The sequence below is a fragment of the Rhinolophus sinicus genome, linkage group LG09, assembly GCF_036562045.2.
Source record: "Rhinolophus sinicus isolate RSC01 linkage group LG09, ASM3656204v1, whole genome shotgun sequence".
NCBI classification, from domain to species: domain Eukaryota; kingdom Metazoa; phylum Chordata; class Mammalia; order Chiroptera; family Rhinolophidae; genus Rhinolophus; species Rhinolophus sinicus.
The window spans coordinates 107,039,598-107,061,417 of NC_133758.1; the positions used below are offsets into that span (position 1 = coordinate 107,039,598).

Sequence of the window (21,820 nt, forward strand, 5' to 3'; positions counted from 1 at the left end):
CTCCAAGTCAAGTTGTCCTTTCAATCTTAGTTGTGGGAGGGCGCAGCTCAGCTCCAAGTCCAGTTTCCGTTGTTCAATCTCATCCCTTGTGGGAGTCAGGTCTCATCCCTTGTGGGAGGCAACCTTGTGGTTGAGAGCACCTGCTCCAACCATCTGAGCCATCCGGGCACCCGGGAGCTCAGTGGCAGCTCTGTTGTCTTCATTCTAGTTGTGGAGGGCGCAGCTCGCTGGCACTTGTGGGAATTGCACCGGCAGGCAACCCTGTTGCCCAGAGCTCACGCTCTAACCAGCTGAGCCACCCCCGTGGTCAGACTTTTGAAGTTACCTGTGACGGGCCAGCCGCCACGAGTTGATGGGTTCCCGAATGGGGGAGTGGGAATGAATAAAAGACACTCTCACATATGATGGCGATCGCGGACTTCAGTGATCCTGAAGACACTAAGTTTATTTTACTGCACCCATATAAGCAGTTTGAGCACGTGCAAGTATGTATTAACATAACAAATGTAAATTCTTTAACTTTCACATAGAGGATACAACATTCACCGAAACTCTCACAAGTAATTATCTTATCAATTGCCCTGATAGGCATCAGCCTTCTGTGTCTGGGAATGGGCCGCTCCCACCAAATTCCTCAGCAGCTTACAAGCTCAAGCTCCCCCCAGGTGCAGGCAGAGACAATTGCCTCAGGGGGAGGAAACAGGTAGCATAAACCGAGCCATTCTGCAAAGCTCAGTTTCCTGTAACCATGGCTCCCCACAGTTACCTATCTCTGTAGTTACATTAACTTCATTCTGTTGGCTTTTAACCTCTTAAAGACAATATTAAACTCAGCTGAGACTGCTATTTCTTTCAATAAGGGAAAACCCAAATGCTTGTATAAATAATAGAATGCCAGGTATGAGAGGCACTTGGGTACATTCCTCAATAGTGAAATTGGAATTGAATATTGAGTAAATTGCCTCAAGAACACTGATTTGAACATTACTGTTGCTTCGTTTATAATTTAAACTTCATTTGTCAGTTGTATAAATCTGTCTTGCAAAATTAAATGCCTTTCCCAGGATGTATTTGTATTAGAAAAATGTCTGTCATTACACCATTTCAGTGATTACCCCTGACGAGTGGAAATGGGGAGAAATGTTTGTGTGTGTGTGTGACTAGTGATGAATAAGTAGTTTTTGAAAGACTTTGAAACCCAAAGAACTTTTGTTCCCCTTCACTTTGTAAGGCATGATGTGAATTATTCTTTCTGAAGCTGTGAAAACCTGGAGTTATGGCTAGCGTATGCTCGGTCTATTTTTTTTTTTTTTTTGCTTGGGTCTCTTTCAAAGTCATTAAGAGTGACACTCATAATGTGCTGGCTAACTGTGGCCTGGGAACGGACCAGTCAGAACAGATGCCTACTCTAGTGCCGAAGGTTCTGGGGGCCCCACAGTTTCAGTCATTGCCCCTTGATTTGTGGAATCCCGGGATATCCAGGGAGCAGCTGGGCGCCGTTAGTTACCAACTCCATGGTGTGCCGTACAGGTGTGTGCTGGTTGAATGTTGTGACTGGTTGCAGGAGACAAAATGACCACCGTAATTTCTTCCTAGGGTCCAGAAATGGAAGCCTGTATTTCCCGTGTTCAGTGGTGCCCAATGAGTATCCTGGCTTCCTCGTACCTCAATCCCCGTTGCCCACTACACTTAACCGCAAACCGGGATTCCCTATGTGTTATCATCCAGCACAGTTCTGGCACTACAGTGGCTATGCAAGAAAGATGAAAACACAGGAGACTCAAACTGAACTTCAGCAGGAACAGCACAATGGGATTTCACAGAATTCATGTGAAAGTCTGGGTGTGCCCAATAACCCTCAGGAGGGTGAAGACCTCATTACGTATAAAGGTGAACAAATCACTGTCGGGTCAGAGCAGAGTCAGGATGTAAGACATGATGAGATGTTAAAGTCAGGGTTAACCATGGAGGTGGATAAAGAAAAGAAGGGACATGTAGCTGTTCCCCAAATCCTGCCACCTCCAGATGAAGTCAAAGATGGAGTTGAGATCCGTAATACTCTGAACTCAGACTTGTACCCATCTTCTGGAGATGTCACCACACTTCACGAAGGCCACTGTGCATCAGCATGGAAGCAGTCAAGGACCTGAACCTACAATCTAGATCCCAGAAGACCCTTGTTGTTGGGGAAAGAAAGCCAGACAACAGTAGGGGGAGCCATTGCTTCCCTGAGAAAGTAGATGAAGAGGAAGTGGGAGAACAGAACAGCTACCCCCAGGGGGCCGTTCCCTCAGCTGCCTGGTTGGCCCAGTTTGAGAAAGTTGATGAAGCCATCCAGTGTGATAGGAGCTGGTGGCAGGATGCAGAGCTGGAGAGGTTCCTTGAGCAAATGCCCTTGCTGAGCGAAGAGCTGTCGCCAGAGTGCACAACACAGGAATCAAGGGAAAAATTGAGGAATAGGAAATTAAAGACAGGTGACCAGGTCCAGAGCTTATTCTTGAATCGAAAGACAGTGAATTTGAAGAAAAATGCCCTCTTGCACATTGCGCCTCCCGACAATTCAGATGACTGTAATTTGGAAGAAGAGTATGAGGTGGAATGGCTCTTTGAAGACGATAGTAGTGTGAGTTCTAAAGAAAAGGTTTATCGTGAAGCATGCAGGGCAACTCGGTTGTCACATGGCCCTTGCTATCCTGAACTTGTCTGGTCCAGAATAAATAAGAATGACAGTAGCAAGTATGCTGAATATGAGAATATTCCTTTGCTTTGCATGGCACAGAGAAGCGAAGGACGTGAAGTCTTGTATAGCAAGCTGCGAACGGAACACAGTGCCAAGCAGGAAGGAGAGTCTCGGGAATCATTGGAATGTAAGTGACTAATGGCTCATCCTGTCTGTCTAGTGGTTTTATTTTGGGTCCTGGATGCAAATGCAACCAGGGATCAATACTCGTTTTGCAAGTGTTTTCTCATTTAAGTTGTAGGTGCCCAATTTGTAGGATTTGCAAAGAGCATCCCAAGTTAGTTGAGACAAAGCCTTAATAGATGATAGAGTTGGGCTGAGATAGTCAAAAAGGGGAGAGGATCTAACACGGATTGTTAGATCTATCATAGATCTAACGGCTTGTGGGCAGTGAAAATCGGCAACATTCTAACTGGGTAGTAGGCATATCTATAGACCCTAGGTTACAAGTAGATTGGAGCCAAAGCATTTCAGTTCTGTGGAATGTTATTTTTATGCTGGTTTTCATTTAATTCCTGATGCTGCTAATGATGGTAAATTGTGGTTTATATGGGGTTTTATGAGTATTAACGGTGGCTTCACTTCCCAGTGTAGAACTGGGTACTGAAGCTTAGTATCTTAATTATAGGCTCTCCTTCACACTGAGCCTTGGCATTGAGTATCCCTGCCATACCTCCATCACAGAGTCCTCAGGTATCAGGGTGCAGTGGCTTGATAACCCCTTAGTTATTCCTGCCCTGCAGTGGTCTTAGAGGAAAGACTGATAACTAAGCGCACAGGGAAAATCTGAAGACATTTAGCTCTATCCGAAAGGTGGAAACGAAAGATGGGTAATGATTCTCTGTATAAGATATCTTGTTATGCAGTGATTTAAGGAAATGCATTATACCATTGTTCATAGGAAATGAATTCCTGAGTTCCAGCTATAAAGAAGAGCTGTGTTCATCATGATTAGCTAGATCATGTGTGATGAACTAATAAAGCTATTATGCCAACCAACAAGCCTTTGGAGTTATAACTTGTCAAAGTAAACAAATTGCATGTGTGTGATTCTTAAGCATTTTATTTGCTGAAATAAATAAGGTGTGATAAGAGCTGGTGGCAGGATGCAGAGCTGGAGTGAAAAGGATGGTGGAATTGAGGACAGAATGAAGGATTCTCCATAGGGTCTTCCTCGGGGATGGACTGTGCCTTGCTCATTTTTGTAGAGACCAGGCACATAGCAGGTCCCTAATAGTTACACTGTCCAAGGATGGGTTCTAGTACCATGTACTTCCATAGGAGTGTATACTCCTAGAAAGGAAGCTTTAGGGAAACAGTTTATACTTACTAAGAACCTAGGGCATAGATGGCCAATTTGTGCAACCAAGTGGTACAGGTTAAGACTGACTAGGTGTCAGAGCTTTCTTTGTGGTTATTTGAAAGAACAGGACATGGTGGCTAGCATGCATCACTGCAGATGTGGGTGTTGTGGGAGGGCCATGAGTAATGTCTGTGCAGTGGGGGTATGTGGATGTGATCACCTAATGTTGCCTCTAAGCTAAGAGTCCACAGGTTAAGGGCTCAGTCCTACAAGACTGCCACCACCCTTCACGTGCCACTCCAACCCAGGTTATCACCTGTGCTGACAGACTGGTTATAAATTGGAGCTTCCAATGTGCCATGGGTTCAATTTGCTAAAGCAGCTCATGGAACAAGAACATTTTACTTAACTAGATCACTGGTTTACTATAAAAGGATATAACTCAGGAACAACCAGATGGAAGAGCTGCATGGGGCAAGGCATGGGGACAGGGTGCAGAGCTTCCATGCCCTCTCTGGGCACCTCTTCAGGACCAACAGGGAAGCTCTACAAACCCCCTCCTTTTGGATTTTTATGGATGTTTCATTACATAGACAATCGATTAAATTCAGCCTCCAGCCCTTCTCACCTCTCCCCAAATCGGATTGGGACTGAAAAGTTCCAACTTTCTATTCAGTTCTTCTGGCAACCAGTCCCCATCCTTGGATGCTTTCCAAAGTCACCTTCATTAAACCCAGTTGTGGAAAGGGGCGTGTTATAAATAACAAGATTAAAAAAAATAAGATACCCATTTCACCTTAAGGCTCTGAAGTGATTTCAGGTACTAAGGATGAGAGATCAAATACAATAAAAGATGCTCTTATTGCTCATGAAATTCTAAGTTTTGGGAACTGACCCAGGAACTGGAATTCCAAATATGAGAAATATGTATTTGGTCAACTAAAGGACCAAATATATATTTCTTAATCACAGTATCACAGGACAAACGGAAACAACTGAATTGTGATGGAAGAATGGTTAAATGAATCATAGCAAAATGAATCATTCAAACTAAGGAATTTGGTGGCCATTTAAAGCTAGTAAGCAGTAAGATTGCCAAGGTATAGTAAGTGAAATGAAGTCAGAACAATATTCAAAGTTACTGTTATGTAAAAATAAACGTGTAACTGGAAATGCATTTTAAATATTTGGGAGGCTATATCAACCCATGATAAATTAGTACGTGATCACTTTTTACTGTATGTTTCTGAACTGGGAACTTTTATGAGCACGTATTTTATAATTTTAAAACAATTTTTAAGTGTTTGCAACACAGCAATTGAAGTCACTTCATATTTACCTCATGCAGTCGCAGAAAATTACCATTCAAGGAAATGGAGACACAGGTCAAGCAACTTGCCCAATCTGATGGTGCATGAATTGGGTGGCCGGGATTCCAAACCACGAGGTCTGGATCTGGAGCCAGTGCTCTTAGCACTGCCCTCTACTGCTGGCTGCTCCTCGGTCCAGAGCACAGGTGGAGGCTGGTCTTAAAGGAACAAAGAAACCTGACTGAACCCACTATTAGTTTTCTATTGCTGCATAACAAATTGCTACACAATGGTTTAAAATAACCATTTATTATCTCAGTTCTGTAGGTCCTAAGTCGGGGCAGGCTCAACGGGCTTCTGCTTAGCATCTCACGTGACCAAAATCAAGAGGTCTGCAGTGTTGGGCTCATACCTGGAGGCTCTTATGGAGCTCATGCATTCAAGGTCATTGACAATGGCAAAATTGAGTTCCCTTCAGCTGTAGGACTAAGTTCTCCATTTCCTCGCTGTCAGTCTGGGGCCTCTAATTGGATTTTGCTGCCATTGGTACTTCCTGTCTGCTGCACTCCTTGCCCTGTAGCCCCTTTTGCTTCACCTTGAAAGTCAGTGATGGCATGTGGAGTCTCACAGGCTTGTTTCTGAGTTCCTATGTTGCTACCAGCCAGAGGAAAGTCTGGAATTTTAAAGGGCTCTTATGACTTGGCTAATTCCCCTCTCCTTGTGCTTGTATAATTATCACAACGGAATTCATCGTATTAACTGTCCTGGATATTAGGGGGAGAAATCTTGGGGCCATTTTAGAATTCTGCCTACTATATGAGGAGGGATTGGTAGGATGTCTTCGTGAAGGGAGGTCTGAGGGCTTGTAATGACTTCCTGCGTAGGAGTGGAGAATGCTCAGCTTGAAGGGAGATGTTTGAGGATGAAGGTTTGAACAGGTGAGTAGCAAACGTTTGGTTTGTTAGCTCTATGGACTCATTTGATACGGAGATGAATTTGTGGGGGCACCAATCTACCTGACTGATTATTCTCTAGCAGTGTGGGTATAGGTGCTAGCAGTGTGGGTACAGAGGACATTTGAGGTTCTTCTGAGAAAGCTGGGCAAAAGGACCTCAGGTCAAGGGTGATGACAGGCTTAAGCGATGGACTCTGGAATCTAGGCCAGAAACAGAAGACAGAAAAATGCAGAGTGAGGAAGATGGGATGGTACCTTGCAAGGGCTGCCCGGATTCCAGGGAAAGCAAGAAGTGGGGGAATGCTCCAGTAAGAGGTTAAAGATAGAGCAGTGGTTCTCCCAGTATGGTCCCCAGACCAATATCATTAGCATCATTTGGGGACTTACTAGAAAGAATTGCCAGATGCACCCCAGACCTACTGGTTGGAAATGGGAAGTCCGGGAGCACAGGACTCTGTTTAATAAGAACTCGAGTAGGTTTTGATTCCCCAAAGGTTTGAGAATCACTGATGCAGAGTCTTTTATATTGTTTAAGAATACTTTTATCATGAATGGGATTCCAGAAGGACAGTAAGAGAAGAAGCTGGGTCTGGGTAGGAAACACAGACACATGCGAGGACAAATGGCCCATGTGCTGCACGCCGAGCTAGGATGCCAAGGAGAAGTGTACAGCATGCCTGGATTAACTGGCCTTTTAGTGTTTTCAGAAATAATAAGCCCTGGAGATTGCAGTCTGGACCAGTTGTTACTGAGGTACTGTTTCCCTGAAAACAAGACCTAACCGGACCATACAGCTCTCATGCGTCTTTTGGAGCAAAAATTAACATAAGACCCGGTCTTATTTTACTATAAGACCGGGTATAATGTAATATAATATAATATTCGGTCTTATGTAAGACCAGGTCTTATATTAATTTTTGCTCCAAAAGACGCATTAGAGCTGGTGGTCTGGCTAGGTCTTATTTTCAGGGAAATGGTACTATTCCAAGGCCAAGACCAGGAGCATTTATTGATGAACATTGGAGGTGAGTCTGGACTGGCTGCTCTTTAAAGAGGCAGGAATCCAACTCCTATGGAAAGAGGCCAGACATGGGAGTAGAGAGTTCCTGGGACCCTGATAACAGCAACAGACCCTGTTGGATAGGGAGGGACACTTACTGTGAGCAAGGTCTAGCTTGTGGCTCAGCAAAGAACAAGACTCTCCCCCTTAGCGTCTGCCCTGCCCTGCCAGGCTGAGCTGCTGCTGGCACAGCAGACCTAGAAGTACAAAGGTGGGGGCCGGCCCGGTGGCTCAGGCGGTTAGAGCTCCGTGCTCCTAATTCTGAAGGCTGCCGGTTCGAGTCCCACATGGGCCAGTGGGCTCTCAACCACAAGGTTGCCAGTTCAATTCCTCGAGTCCCGCAAGGGATGGTGGGCTCTGCCCCCTGCAACTAAGATTGAACACGGCACCTTGAGCTGAGCTGCCTCCCGGATGGCTCAGTTGTTGGTTGGAGCGCGGGCTCTCAACCACAAGGTTGCCAGTTCAATTCCTCTACTCCCGCAAAGGATGGTGGGCAGTGCCCCCTGCAACTGAAAAATTGAACACGGCACCTTGAGCTGAGCTGCCTCCTGGATGGCTCAGTTGGTTGGAGCGGGTCCTCTCAACCGCAAGGGATGGTGGGCAGCGCCTCCTGCAACTAGCAACGGCAACTGGACCTGGAGCTGAGCTGCACCCTCCACAACTAAGATTGAAAGGACAACAACTTGACTTGGAGAAAAGTCCTGGAAGTGCACACTGTTCCCCAATAAAGTCCTGTTCCCCTTCCCCAATAAAATCTTTAAAAAAAAGTACAAAGGTGGGCTGTGCATAACCAACAGGAAGACAAACGCAGTGAGGGGGGTACTCTGGGCTGTGGGTGGCTGTCTCACTGTAGTAACCCCTCTATACCTAAAAATGTTCTGAGTGAATTATTCTGGGGAAATCTTGGGATTTGGGCAGTAAAATCCAGTCAAGTTAAATATAATGTAGCCACAGAGTTTTTCATTGTTGTTACCAGAACCCCTCTTCCCCAATCAACAAATCATCTCAGGTGATTATAAACACATACCTTTTGGTGCAGCAATGCCAATGTACTTGACACTAAAATAATTCATTTTACAGTTAAAAAAACAATGTGCAGATGTGTTGTAGCATTTGTGTAAAAAAAAAGTCCTATATTTGCTTGTGATATAGAAAATATGTCTAGGAGACTTCACAAGAAACTGGTAAAATTGGTAGCCATTGAGGATGAGAACTGAGAAGCTGGGAGAGAGAAGAAGAAGGAAGTTTTCACAATTAAACCATGTAACTTTTAAGTTTGGAACACATGGCAAGTATTACTCAGAAATAAAACAATAAATACATTTTAAAAATAATGACTTTTTATTATCCTCAACAGCAGAGAAAAGTCAAGGCTGAAGTCTAGGGATTAAGTAGCCTCGCTCTGGAGGGTGACAGCACCTGGAGGAGCGTCCTCGGAGACTCCCTTAGTCTGGCCGCCCTGACTCTGCTGAGGAATCAGAAAGCACAGTGCTCAGCAGGGAGGAGGATCTGCAAGAGCTTCCGGCCTGAAATCAGCCACTCTCGAGTTAGCACCTGGGACGATACAGCTCCCGCTCCTGTGGTCACGTCTGCACTGGAAGGCGGGTGAGTCACACGTGTGACACCAGATGGCCTCCGTCTTGGTGTGGCTCCCTCCTCGTCCTCCCTGATCCCACGTCCCTCTGTGCGTTGGCCAGTGTTTGATCTCAGAGACGAGAATGCTGCATGGTCAACATCCTGTCAGTCCGAGTCTGAACTCGCATTTGACTTGGAAGACTTATGCTTTCGTTTCTTCTTCTTTTTCTTTTCTTTCTTCCTTTTCTTATGCTTTTCTTTCTTCTTCCTTTTCTTGTGTTTCTCCTTACATTCTGAGGAACTGGAGCTGCTCCCATCGTCATCTGAGGTGGAATCCTCCAGTAGTTGTTTTAACTGTTGTATCCTAAACATTAAAGATTGGTCAAAGAACATAAACCACAACAACTTCAAATAACCTTCTTTATATACAAATGTAAGATTCATAGTAAAGGTAAAAAGTCAGAAATAATCACCTCATTACACACGGAACTTATCTTTATTTTTGCACGTTTCCCCATTCCTGTCCATATGTGTACCTGTTTTGCAGGACTGTAACCACTGAATAAGCCATTTTGCATTTTTTCATTGTCCTAAATATTTCTGCATGTTTCTATAGTCCTTACTATTATAACTTCTAATAGATACATACTTTCCTAAATCATTCTCCCACTGCTCAAGTTCACATTAGGTAACCTATCTCCTCAACAATTGTAACTCAGTACCACCAATTTGGGGGGAAAAAAACAAAAACCTTTTTTTTTTTTTCGTTCACTGTCTTTATTCATGTCTAAGAATAATTTTTAATAGCTCAGATCCCTAAAGACACTGGAGACGATAAACTAAATCATATGAAAGAGACTTAACCATAGTAGAATCAGACACCACAATGTGAGTTGTCAGCATCAACCATCAGGGGGGTGAGTGGGCCGGGCCAAGCCCCCTGCATGAAATTTACCCAAGTAGGACCGGCTGATCTGCTCATTCCTACGCACTAACCTTCTCCGTGATTACTCCTGCCCTCCAAATGTGTCACAATTAAAGGACCACGTTTATTAAACGGGTCTTCTAATACTGGAATGGTTGTTTCCAACTGAACATAATTTAAAACTTTAAGAGGGTCTGTTATCATCAGGACAGGACACCCTCACCTTATATCCTTTTCATGTCTCTTATTCTCTCGTATGATGTCATACATGGGATCTTCATGTGCCTTGAGGGTTAGAGAAGGTTAAAGTTGGGTTAGACTTCATAGATTGTTGAATTAAAATTAAATCCCTATTTCACTTAAACAAGTTTTTTCCCCTTGTTTGATATAATTGTATATTCAACATATTCTAATCCTTCCTGAAGGTCACAATTACTTTAAACTCATGGAGGTTATAAAAAAGATTTTCCAATTATACAAATACAGCATTATGAATATCCTTTATAAGGAAATAAACCATGGCAGAATCATTATTAAATACTATTCAAGGTTAGAAATGTTGAAGTAAATCTTTTGTTCTATGTGGACAGATGATCAAGAGACTATTAAGCAAAACAAGTGAGGTGGAAATTGATGTCTTTAAAAATGAAAATAAAAAAAGCTCATCTGAAGTCCCCTTCCCTAATAAAATCTTTTAAAAAAAATAAAGATATGTAAGAATGGTTCATTTATTGGTGCACAAAAACGTGCATATGTCCCAGAGGAAGTCTGGAAGTATACTCATCAAGGTACTTACTGTAAATTCCCTTAGGGAGAGTGGCAAGATTGGACTTGAAAAATCAGTTGTGAAAAACCTTACTATAATGTTTTCATTTTCTTACAATAAGGCAAATGCGTTCTTGTAATGCCTGTATAATTTAAAATCACTTAAATTACTTAAAAATACGAATACATATAGAGTGAATTTTATGGTATGCGAGTTATTTTTAAGATATTTTTGTAAAAATTTTACATATTAAAAAAGAAAAAAAGTTAAAAATATCTATTTATGTTACCACGTAGGGATATCCACTGCTAACATTTTAGTGTGGTTCTTCTAATCATTATTCATAATTTACAAAAAATTATAACCCCATTATCTATACAACACTCTATTCTCTTTTTCAATTATGTTTTCATGAACATCTTTCCATCACATTACACATTCTTGTAGCACATAATTCTTAAAAGCTATGTATTTCTATGTTATAGTAATTTAAGTTGGTAGGTTGGCCATTGAAGTTGTTTGCTATTTTTCTTTAGTTTCTATTTTTTACCATATAAATAATTCTGAAAATTATCCTTATACATTCATAAAAATTTGTGTATACTGATGTTCTGTTATACTTTGGATCAATTCTTAGAATTTAGTTTTCTGAATTTAAGAAATATGAGTATGTTTTATGTTTTGAGATATATCACCAAATTATCTGTTATAGGAGCTATAAAAATTGATATTCTAGCTAGCAATGATTTATCAAGAATATTTTCTTCAAATTATTAAAATGAAAGCGGAATATTTTCCGTGTCTTAAAATCCCCGGAGAATGTTTGTGGACCCCAGGTTTGCTACATGTTGATAATCCCAATACATCTGATAACAGCACAGTTAAATTGTCTGACAGTTACTGAATGGTGAATTAACACCCTTGGGAGGTGACTGTTAAAATAAAGTGAGGAAGATAGATCTATTTTACTGTCATCTCAAGAGGATATATCATTTATACACACTTCTAGTTTATAATAGAAAGACATCTAATCTGTAGGAAAAGACTGGGAAACTAGAACCCAGATTTTAGTTATGAAACATTTTTTGAGATAATTAAAAAGTGGATAATTGCTTCAGAGAAAGAATCAGTGTTCCCAAGGCATAAGCAAAAAACACTTTAATAAAAAGTTAGTTTTTTGTTAATGAATTAATCTGTCACACAAATTCAACAAAGATGTAGTTAACACCAGATAGGTTTGCCAAAAAAGTTGCTAGGAATATATTTTACGTGACCTTCCAGTTTACTGGTGACTGCCTGATTCACGGACATTCACCGTCTTTGGGAAATGTAAATGGACACTCTGGGGTTTTACTTACTACTCTGAACTGTTCTAACTTTTGGTTGCCTTTGATAAAGAAAGGGCACTCTTTGTCGCCCGTTCGGTGACCATACCGTTTACAACGCCAACCTAAAAACAAAAAAAAGGGGATATATTTCTGTAAGATAACGAATTTTTACTTAATCAAGATAAAGTATCAGTAGGTCATATTAAAGATACTCTTCATTAGATTCCAATTTTAAAAGCAAATGCAATCAGGGAGGAACCATGTAGGATCCCAGAAAACAGAGGGAAACTGCTTCCTACTAAGCAATCCCATGCAAAAAGAAAGTGTAATTTTTTTTTAAACTGGGTGTTATGGGTTGACTTGTCATCTCTCTCCCCCTACCCCTTCCCTCTCCGCCCATTTATGTTGAATATCCTAACTCCTAATACTCAGAATGTGACCTTATTGGGAGGTAGGGTCTTAAGAGACGCCTGGAATAGATCCTTCCCTCAGGAGGAACCAACCCTGTTGACACCTAGATTTCAGACTTAGCCTCCAGAACTGTGAGACTATAATTTCTCTTGTTTGAGTGACCCAGTTTGTGGTACTTGGTTCTGGCAGCCCTAGCAGACTATAAGGGCTCAAGCGAGGAGGAGCGATTATAGCTAAGATCAGCCAATTTTACTCCATGCTGGCAACTACTGAAAATATGTAGTGACAGGAAATAATGTTTTTCCCTTTTTGAGAGTTGGTAATAGGAAACTAATGGAAAAAATGAAGTTTGGGGAATTCGTGATCACCACTGATATGCCTCTTGTGCTCATCTCCCCACTATTTTGATTTACTTCCACCTGGGGAAAAAGGAATGCACTCTTAATGCAAATGAAGACCCCTTAAACAGATGTCTGCCTTTATGATAAAAAATGGAGGGATGTTAAATGTGTGGGTATCAAGAAGGATTCAGACCATCTGAGAAGAAATCTCTGTTACAGGAAAGGTGAACCTTGTTACTCAAAGTGTAGTTAATGGACCAGCAAGACTGGCGTCACCTGGGAACTTGTGAGAAACAGTTCAGGCTCTAAGTTTGAGGAGCGCTGTGGTAAATAACATTCGGATCACTGAAATCAATGGAAGAGTGAATAGGGGTTACGTGCGTGTTTTCTCTCATCTGGGATGGACCCAGGTTTTGTGGAGTCTGAAGCTTAGATAACTTACAGGGGAAGAAGAGGTCTTTAGAGGGAAAAAATCTTGCCTTCGCAAGACAACCATGTGAACACATTGTTGGGACTCCACAGGAAGTTGCAAAGAGGGGCCCTAAGCTTAAGCTTCATTAACTTCATGGTAAAACTGGTTCTGGTACTAGTAACCAAACACTCTTCAACTGCAAGTCAATGAAAGGAGCTATAAAATGGTAAGTGAAACACAACTAACCCCATTAAACAGAACAGTGGTTTTTAAACTTAAAAAAAAAAAAGGCACAGCAGACTTCTGGGTAAAGATGGCAGACTAAAAAACAATTAGTTACTTTCATCCCCTTCCTGACATTCCATAAAAACAACAAAGAGAATACTTTTAAAAGGCATAAACCACAAGGACAGGGAAAATAGGAAACAGCAGTGAAAAAATATTGGAAATTATAATGCAGATAACAGTGTGCAGAATGAATATAGCAGACCCCAGAAAACTGAATTCTAAGCCAGCAGGAGGGAGTACTGAGAACCATCTCAATTTTGATTTGTAGAACCCCCAAAAGCTCAGGAATTGGCAGTACGTTTCTGGAAATGGAGTTGAAGGGGTAGCTTAAAAAGGAGGATCGGTCAAAAGACCATATGCATCGCTCCCTGACCCTCCAGAAAGGAGGTTCATTATCCGGGGAAGGTGGAAGGAGGGCTCTGGCACCAGAGGGCAAGGTGCCACACTGACCACAGGAAGATTACGTGAATGATTGAATCCTGGAGGCTGAGACTTCACAGCCTCGTTCCTCAAATCAGGTCCCAGGACACAAGCAATATGGCCTTCACCTTTGACAGGAAACAACTTTTCTGTGAAAACCTAACCACGCCTAATGAAAAAGTCTTGGCGATAATCTCAGAGATTACTGTTTAGAACAAGATAAAGCCTAAACCTGGAAAATCAATATAATACAAGCTTGATCTTTAGACCTAAGAAGATAAAGATCAAAATAACCAACTAAAAGAGCTTCAATGGGAACGGAGAAAGAGACTGGGAACTGCTATTTTAATTATGTGCACGATGAATCTCTACAAACAAATGTCTTTAAAAGGCAGCAGGACCCTTTCTTCAGATGGCATCTTACGCTGAGGGATGTGTTGCTGCGCTGGGGGGTGTGGGCTATGTGCGCGGCTCTGCCTGCTCCAGACTCACCTCTGTGGCCCGTAGCTCCTCTCAGTTTACCTGGATCAAACTCCAGTACTGATGCAGGGTGACTGAGGCAAGACCCAAAGGGACCTGCCCTCCAAGGCACCCCTTATCTCCCGGGCATTTCTGCCATGGAAGATCCTTTTCCTTACGAGAATGTCACTAAAGAGTACGGGAATGTCACTAAAGAGTATGTACTCACTCCAGAGACAGCTACGGTCCTGTGGAAAGACCACTGCACTCGTGTCAGAAGCCCCGCAGCCAAAGCTGTGCTCTGCCTCTTACCTCAGACCACGTACTGACACGTGCACGTCGGCTTCCGTGTCGATAGAACAGATCACACCACGCCTTGCACAGCGCTGTGGTGAGAACGACTTAACTCAAAGATCAACGCGCTTTGTAAATTGTGGTATGTGACCTGCGTGTACTCAGGCGTGTTACTTGACGCCCTTCCACACTCACACTGCATCACTTTGACTTCCTTCCCCAGAGGCATCCAAAGTCCTCTGGTTGGTGCGTGAGCCAGAAATTCCCTGGCATGCTCATTGCCTGGTACATCCGGTATACAGTCTTCTGGCTTCGTCTCATCTTCCTGCAAAAGGAAACAGCGTGTCAACAATGTGGCCACGGCACTGAAATCCTCTCCCACCTGCTTCAGAACACAGCTTCGCCTGCTTTCTCGTGCGCTGGAGATCCCAAGGTCATCAGTAGTCACCCTTTCAAGAATTAGAAAGACAAATGAGACCTGACAGAAAAAACGGAAATCAATGTGCCAGGAGAACTGTACCACCAACACGAACTAGCTGTTCTTAAAGTTATGAATGTTGGTCACACAGAAATGATTTGTGAGCTCCAAATTCTAAGACACAAAAAGTGTTCTGCTAATTTAAAAGCTTTGTGGAATGAGGCAAAGTATAAAATTAAACAAGTAAGGTTTCCTGGAATAATAACAATAGCATGTTAAATTCAAATGGATGATTATACCTTGAAGGCCACTGTCATGTTTTATAATTTCACACCCGCTGCATTTATGAAATGCTGGGTTTTTCACCTTTTGATTTGCTTTCAAATTTCCATGAATATTAAATTTATAATGAAAAAAATGTGTTTCAAATCTTTGTTTTAAATTGAAAAGTACCAAACAGAAAAGGAAGCTTTGGCCATGAACTGCCCCTGTATGTCTCACTCCTGCAAGGGGACACTGACATGGCCGGGGTGCGGGAGGAGGGGCTCTGCACAGGGGATGCGGGGCTGGATGAGCTGCAGGTCCCCCAAGTCTGCTCCTCTCTGAGCTGATGACATTGAAGGAACGGGCCAGGGGAGTCAGTCAGCCCTGGGCGGCAGAGCTTTGAGAAGATGCTGTCACAAGTGAGAGAGAAGGGGGGTGATGGCCGAGGAGGAGCACCGGTGGGCCTGCCACGGTTTCTTAGGGAACAGTCACAGCTGATTAAGTTTCTACAAAGGCACAGGCTTGTGACAAAGCCCAAAGTGTATGAATGGCATCTGAGGAAGAAACAAGGTTATCATAACAGGAGGCTCAAAACCTTACGGAACTGTTTCATACCAGGTTACCGAGTCTGAACACTGAGTCGCATACATCTAAGGGAATACCCAAAAGGACAAACTTCACACTGACCTTGATAAGCCCAGGAGGAGGTTTTTCATAACTAGAAAGAAAGAAAAAAATCATCAACCACGTTAATAGGAACATAACACATTTTAATGAGCAAAAAGCAACTGCAGGCTAAAATAAAAAGGGTATATTTAGTAAAAACTTAAAACTATATTATATCTAAAACAGTGAATAAAATAGGTCCAGCACTCAAGAGGTGACATATAAATAAGCGGCTGCTATTCCACATCCTGCTGAGATCTAGAACCTAAGTTCACTGAATTAATAACTAACTTGGTGTCTTAGCACAATGATTTAATTTTTGGAAGAAAGGAAAGCAAGAGATTGCAGCGAAAATGTGAAGTAAGAAGACCCAGGAGTTAAGTATGGTCCAAAGAGTGGTCACAGTTGTCAGGTTAACGAAGCATAACTTCTACTTAACATCGAAGAGGGTAGCTCCTAAAACCCTTGTAACTTAATGATGTAATGTTTTCTTCATCCTGAACCTTTTTTTATGCACCAACTTTAAAGACCCTTGAGAACAGAGTAAATATTGTGGGTGCAGGGGTTAGGGAGAATTGACTAAGGGAAAAGTGAAATGCTTCTCCAGTCCTCTAAGATGTGAAAGAAAGCAAGTTTGGCCATGTGATACTGTGATTTATAATAAGAAATACATAATTGGTCATCATGTAATGTTCCTGGCACATAGCTCCTCAAACCCTTTTGCTTTCCTATGTGAGAGCCATAGAGGCATCTTTTGCTATAATATTTACTTTTGTTCCCAGTTCCTGAAATAGCTCCAGAGCTATAAAGGTGAAAAGAGTTTCGTTATTCATAAGTGAGTTTTGTTATTTATTTTCAAAGAAACTGGTAATGAGAGACTTTTGGAAAATCCCTAAGTGATTCCCCTGGGTTAGAACTTCCAGTCCCATCTCCAGGAAGGTTGAGTTAAGATTAATCATGAAGCCTCTACAAAACTCAAAGGATGGCGTTTGGAGGAGGGCTTTATCGGGTTGGTGAGCACGTGGAGACGTGGCACCCCTGGAGAGGGCATGGAAGGAAGTTCTGTGCCCCTTTCAAAGACCTTACTCTATGTATCTCTTCCATTTAACTGTTCCTGAGTTGTATCGTTTCATCAAAAACCAGTAATCTAGTGAGTAAAATGTTTTCCTGAGTTCTGTGAGCCATTCTAGCATATTAATCAAACTGGATGAGGGGATTGTGGGAACCTCTGATTAATAACCTATCAGCCTGGGTTTGGCAGTTGGCACCAAGTGTGTGTGGGCGGGGTGGTCTTGTGGGACCGAGCCCTTAACTTCTGGGATCTGACACTATCTCCAGGTAGACAGTGTCAGCATTAAGTTAAATTTGTAGACATCTACTTGGTGTCCTGAGAACAGGAGAATTGCCTGGTGGTGCTGGAAACCTCCCCTGCCGGCTGGAGCAAGTGTAGTGCTGTGAGTATAGTTTGAACATAGAGAAAGAAAACAAGAATGTTTTTTCTTTTACAACAGATGATGGATGAGAAATGCCATGAGTAGCTACAGCAAGAATAACTTCTCTTTGCCTTCCTCTCTGGACCCTTTCAAGTAAGGATTGTGATGGAGGCTTCTCTGGGTACATCCTCGCCACCACGAATCCAGAGCTCTTCTGAAGGGACAGAGGAGGACTTATTCCCTAAAGATTCCAAGGTAAACAAGTGGGTATACACAGAATTAGCTTTTTAGGTACGCTATTTCCAAGGCAAATACTTACAAGACTTTCTAGTGGAAAGCTGTGGCGTATTTTAGGCCTAGGCTTTTCTTAGCAAGGAAAATAGTAACTTGCATACATACACTGGGAAGGTGCTACCGTTCAGCAGCAGCCATTCATCAGCATCATTACTGCCATGCTTTATGCAGCGGATGCCCTTGCATGAAGGGAGGTAGTCAAGTTGATGTAAATACCCAGTAATGCAATACTTTCTTTTTCCCATGGGAGTTGTACAAATAACATGGCCGGACAAGTTAAGGTCCAGATTCCTGAAAAAATAAGTAAATGTTTTTGCCTAGATGGAAAAGGGGTGTGATGGAACTGTGTATTGTGAAATCTGTTATTATTAGCAGTGGCCTTCCCTAAAAGGTCCATTTTTCAACTCTTTCCAGAAATTCATTTTTTTCCCCAGGGCTATACAATTCATTAGTTTATATAACACGTTAAAGAAGATATTTCTCAAAGATTAAGGTAATATTTAACTTAAAAATAACAGATTTGGGAATGGGAGCATGTTTACTGTGTAGTTGGCTTTTGTGCTGTGACAGCTGATAAGTCCGCATTATCTTTGTAGTTAATCCTTAGAAAATTTTAGAAAATGTTGGTGGAGTCCCATTATTTTGTGCCATCTGTGAAATTTTGCGATTATATCATTCAGATTGCTCTGAGCAGTCTGAAGACTAAATATAGGTAAGAGAGGAAAAAATTATCTTCCCAAGTGGCTATGGGGGAAGAAATTTTGCCAAGTACTTAAAAATACTCTAGAGTTTTGAGTGCTGGGGTAGGATTTTTTTTGGAAGAGTCCTTCCTGGAAGCATACGCCATTCCAGTTGTTCCTGCAGCTGGCTCCTGTGTGGCTGGAAGGCAGATATACGCTGTCATATCCACAGACTCTCCCTCCTGTTATGCCTGGCAGCCCAGGAACACTTGAGTGACAGAACTGGAGCATGGGATGGAGCACAGAGTGGGAGATTCAGATGCCTCTGGGGCCCGGCAGGTATTGTCTAAGGGTATGAAAAGTTATGCTCAAGTGTAAGAAAGTGACCAGAAGAGTGTGAGGGGATGTAAAGAGGGCATACCAAGGGGACAAGGATTTGAATTTCATTTGTACAAATCCACTATGGGGCTTCCCATTTAACACGGCTGGCTGACCAACTGACTTATCTGCATTCCTTTCCCAGACTCTTAAAATGACAGTAAAGGAATGAAAAAGGTAAGAAGCCACAACGAAAACCTAGGAGGAGATACTAGCAGAGAACAGTTTCAAGACAATGCTGGGAAGACAACGGAAAGTGGAAGAAAGGAACTGACATCTTTAGGTTGAGGAATTACAACCTTTGGAAGATGGGTTGGGAGTATGAATACTGAATGGATGAAACCACCAGAACACCCGTATTCTTCCCCACAGCAGCAGACTGTCTGCCCTCACCTTCTGCAGGTGTAGTGCCCAGTGAAACTTAACTGGAGAGACCCTCCCACCCCCAGATGCCTGGGAATATTGGTACATTTCAGGATGGTGATGAAGGTGAGCGCTGGTTGAAAACAGCTGTGAGAACTGTGGCACCAAAGCGCCCTCCCTTTCCATCCCAATCCAGAACACTGGCACCGAGGCCTGAGAATGGAAGGTTCTTTGGACAAGCTGAACAGGCCCCAGGAAAAAACTCTTACCTACTGATATTTGGGAGTCTCCATGAAAAGGGCAGATCACAGCCTCTTATTCCTACAGTGAAACAGTCAACAGACCAGCACCTTTGCACTCTCTCGTCTGTCAACAGTCCCCTGCAGAACAGCTTTATAATGCCACACTGTTAATGGGAGGAGACTCAAGGATCCCTGCACGTTAGGAAACAATCCTCTAAGTGAAAGAGATCAAAAGGAGAGGCAAAGAAGAAACAGGCAATGGAAGGAGAAAACAAAAAACTAACGAGTCTCAAAGATGAGAGAAGATATATGACTGATGAAATAATAGGTTCTATGAAAAAAATTGTTCTCAGAACAAGGAAAAACTCTTGAAAATTAAAAATATGATAACTGAAACAAGTGCAATGGGGGAAGGATTGGAAGGTAAATCAAGAAAGGTAGGGAAAGAGAACTAAAGCTCCATTTTCTGTGATATGAGGTTAATAGGTAATGTCTATTCAGTCAAAAGAAGGATAAGCATATAATTTAGAAATAAGTGTTTAAATCCCAATAGGAAAAAAATGACGTTTCCTTATTGAAGCCTTGGTTAGAGGGAGGCCTCCAGGGAGTGTGGGGGTGGCTGAAGAGGGATGCAAACCGCTGGTTTTTGTAAGTCTTTCACTAGTATTTGATGTTTAAACTTCGTGACTCTGGAAACATTTTTATTTGAAAGTACACAAGCTTCTGCAGTAGCCAAACCAAATATGTCAACAGCCGGGAAGTTTTAAATTTCTGAAACTGAAAAACCCCACTGGTCTGGGAATCAGACATCTGTGTTCCTCTTTAGTTTTGCTAGTTTACAGGTCAGTGTTTCCTTGATTAGGTTACTCAACTGCTGGGTCTGCATTTCCTCATTTGCAAAAGGAGGTTATGATGTCTCTGATGTCTGGGAGTTACAAAATAAATGTATTAACCACTGTCTGGCATCCTACACTTACACATACAGAGGGCTGGGCTGAGCGTATGCTGGGAAACAGTTTTGCGTATCTGCCTTACAGAGCAGATGGAGAGGCCAGGGTGGAGATGCCGGCAAAGCGGGACGTGTATGCTGCAGCCACTGCCCCGAGGTGACATTCAGCTCAAGGGCCACAACAAAAAGAGCAGGCAAAGCAATGCACTTTGTGTCACAACTCCCAGAAAGTTAATAATGAAGCATTTTAACCCTTTGAGGACCTCCCCTTTTACGATCCTCTTAACATACGTAATGAAAGGTGCCTGAAACAAATTACACAGAAAAACTGACTTCTATAGCTACTTACAGAATCACACAATCTTGGAAAAGAAGTGGAAGGTCATTAATCCAACCTCCCACCTGATGTTTACAAATCTCCTTTAAACCTACCGTTCTCCCCCCAGTGGCTATCTGGACTCCCCTTGGACCCTCTGGAGCTGGGGAGCAAGCACAGTGCCCCCGAAGTCCGGCCATGCTCACCAGCAAGAGTACGTCTCGGGTCCTAATTTTTATGTTGACGTGGAATCGGCCTCTTAGTAGCTTCCAGCCTCACGTCAGGACTGGGGAGAGCGCGTCCACACTCTTCACCTGACAGCCACCTTTCCGGTAGGTGGGGATCAGCCCCTCACCCCACTGTTGCTTCTTCTCTCATTTACCACGCTAACGTTACAGGGCTGGGCTTTCTCTCGCCTTACCAACAGAAGATGGAAAGATCGCACCGACTTCACAGTGGGCCCTGTGACCTGAAAACCGTGCAAGGCCAGGGACCAAAGCACTCAGCTGCACCTCTCGTGTATTCAGCCCCCAAATCCCGACTGAACGCCTACTAAGTGCCTTAGCGCCTCACAGACACCGACACCGCCAAACTCCGACCCCTCCGCACGAGGACTGCAAACCCTGGCTTCCCACCTCGGGAAGCGCCCCCCACCCCGCGTGCGCCCCGGGGAGCCTCGGGGGCGGAGCCTGCGCTCCCTCCCGGCCTAGGCGGCTCCCGGGCGCCCGGGACGCCGACCTTCCCTCCCGCAGGGGTGACAGCTGCACTGCGAGTGCGCGCGCCGCTCGGGATCGGTAACCGGCAGCCGGGCCCACCAGCCCACTCGTGGGTCTCCGAGGACCCCACTTAATGCGCCCACACGGCGCCGTTCCTCGCAGGAGACGGGGGGCGGGGACTCACAAGGACTCCAGGTGCTTGAGCTGCTGCAGCTGCTGCGCGTCATGCCGCCGCCGCTTCTGCTCCCGGCGCCGCTGCAGCTCCTGCTCCGCCGGTTCCCGCGCCCGCCTCGCGGCCCCGGCCCCCTCGTCGTCGCGCCCCCGCCGGGACGACATCGCGGCCGGCGCGGCTCAGGCGGCAGCCAAGACGGTACTTCCTCCGCGCAGCGCCCGCCCGGCCCCGCAGCGCCTGCCCGGCCCGCAGTGCCCCCTCCCGCCGTCGCCCCGCGGATTGCCGGCAGAGCCTGGTGTCCCCGCCGAGGCCGCCTGTCCCCGCCTCCCGGCGCGCGGCCTT

General features: G+C 43.8%; 2 protein-coding genes across 2 annotated transcripts in view; one reads left to right on the forward strand and one right to left on the reverse strand.

The window, feature by feature from the left end:
• LOC109461232 (uncharacterized) overlaps positions 1–8,862 on the forward strand; it is a 24,280-nt gene extending 15,418 nt beyond the window's left edge. Inside the window, exons 4-5 of the mRNA XM_074340984.1 lie at positions 1,597–2,867; positions 8,726–8,862. Of these exons, the coding sequence (XP_074197085.1) occupies positions 2,129–2,867; positions 8,726–8,745 (759 nt within the window). The 5' untranslated portion in view covers positions 1,597–2,128 and the 3' untranslated portion in view covers positions 8,746–8,862. The remainder of the gene's footprint in view (positions 1–1,596; positions 2,868–8,725) is intronic.
• LOC141573221 (retinitis pigmentosa 9 protein-like) lies at positions 8,687–21,792 on the reverse strand. Its single transcript, XM_074340985.1, has 6 exons — positions 21,491–21,792; positions 15,957–15,987; positions 14,783–14,912; positions 11,993–12,084; positions 10,092–10,153; positions 8,687–9,307 (listed from the first exon to the last, which is right to left on the reverse strand). The coding sequence occupies exons 1-6, from the start codon at positions 21,640–21,642 to the stop codon at positions 9,109–9,111; spliced, it is 666 nt and encodes a 221-aa protein (XP_074197086.1). The 5' UTR covers positions 21,643–21,792; the 3' UTR covers positions 8,687–9,108.
• Positions 21,793–21,820: the final 28 nt, after the last annotated feature.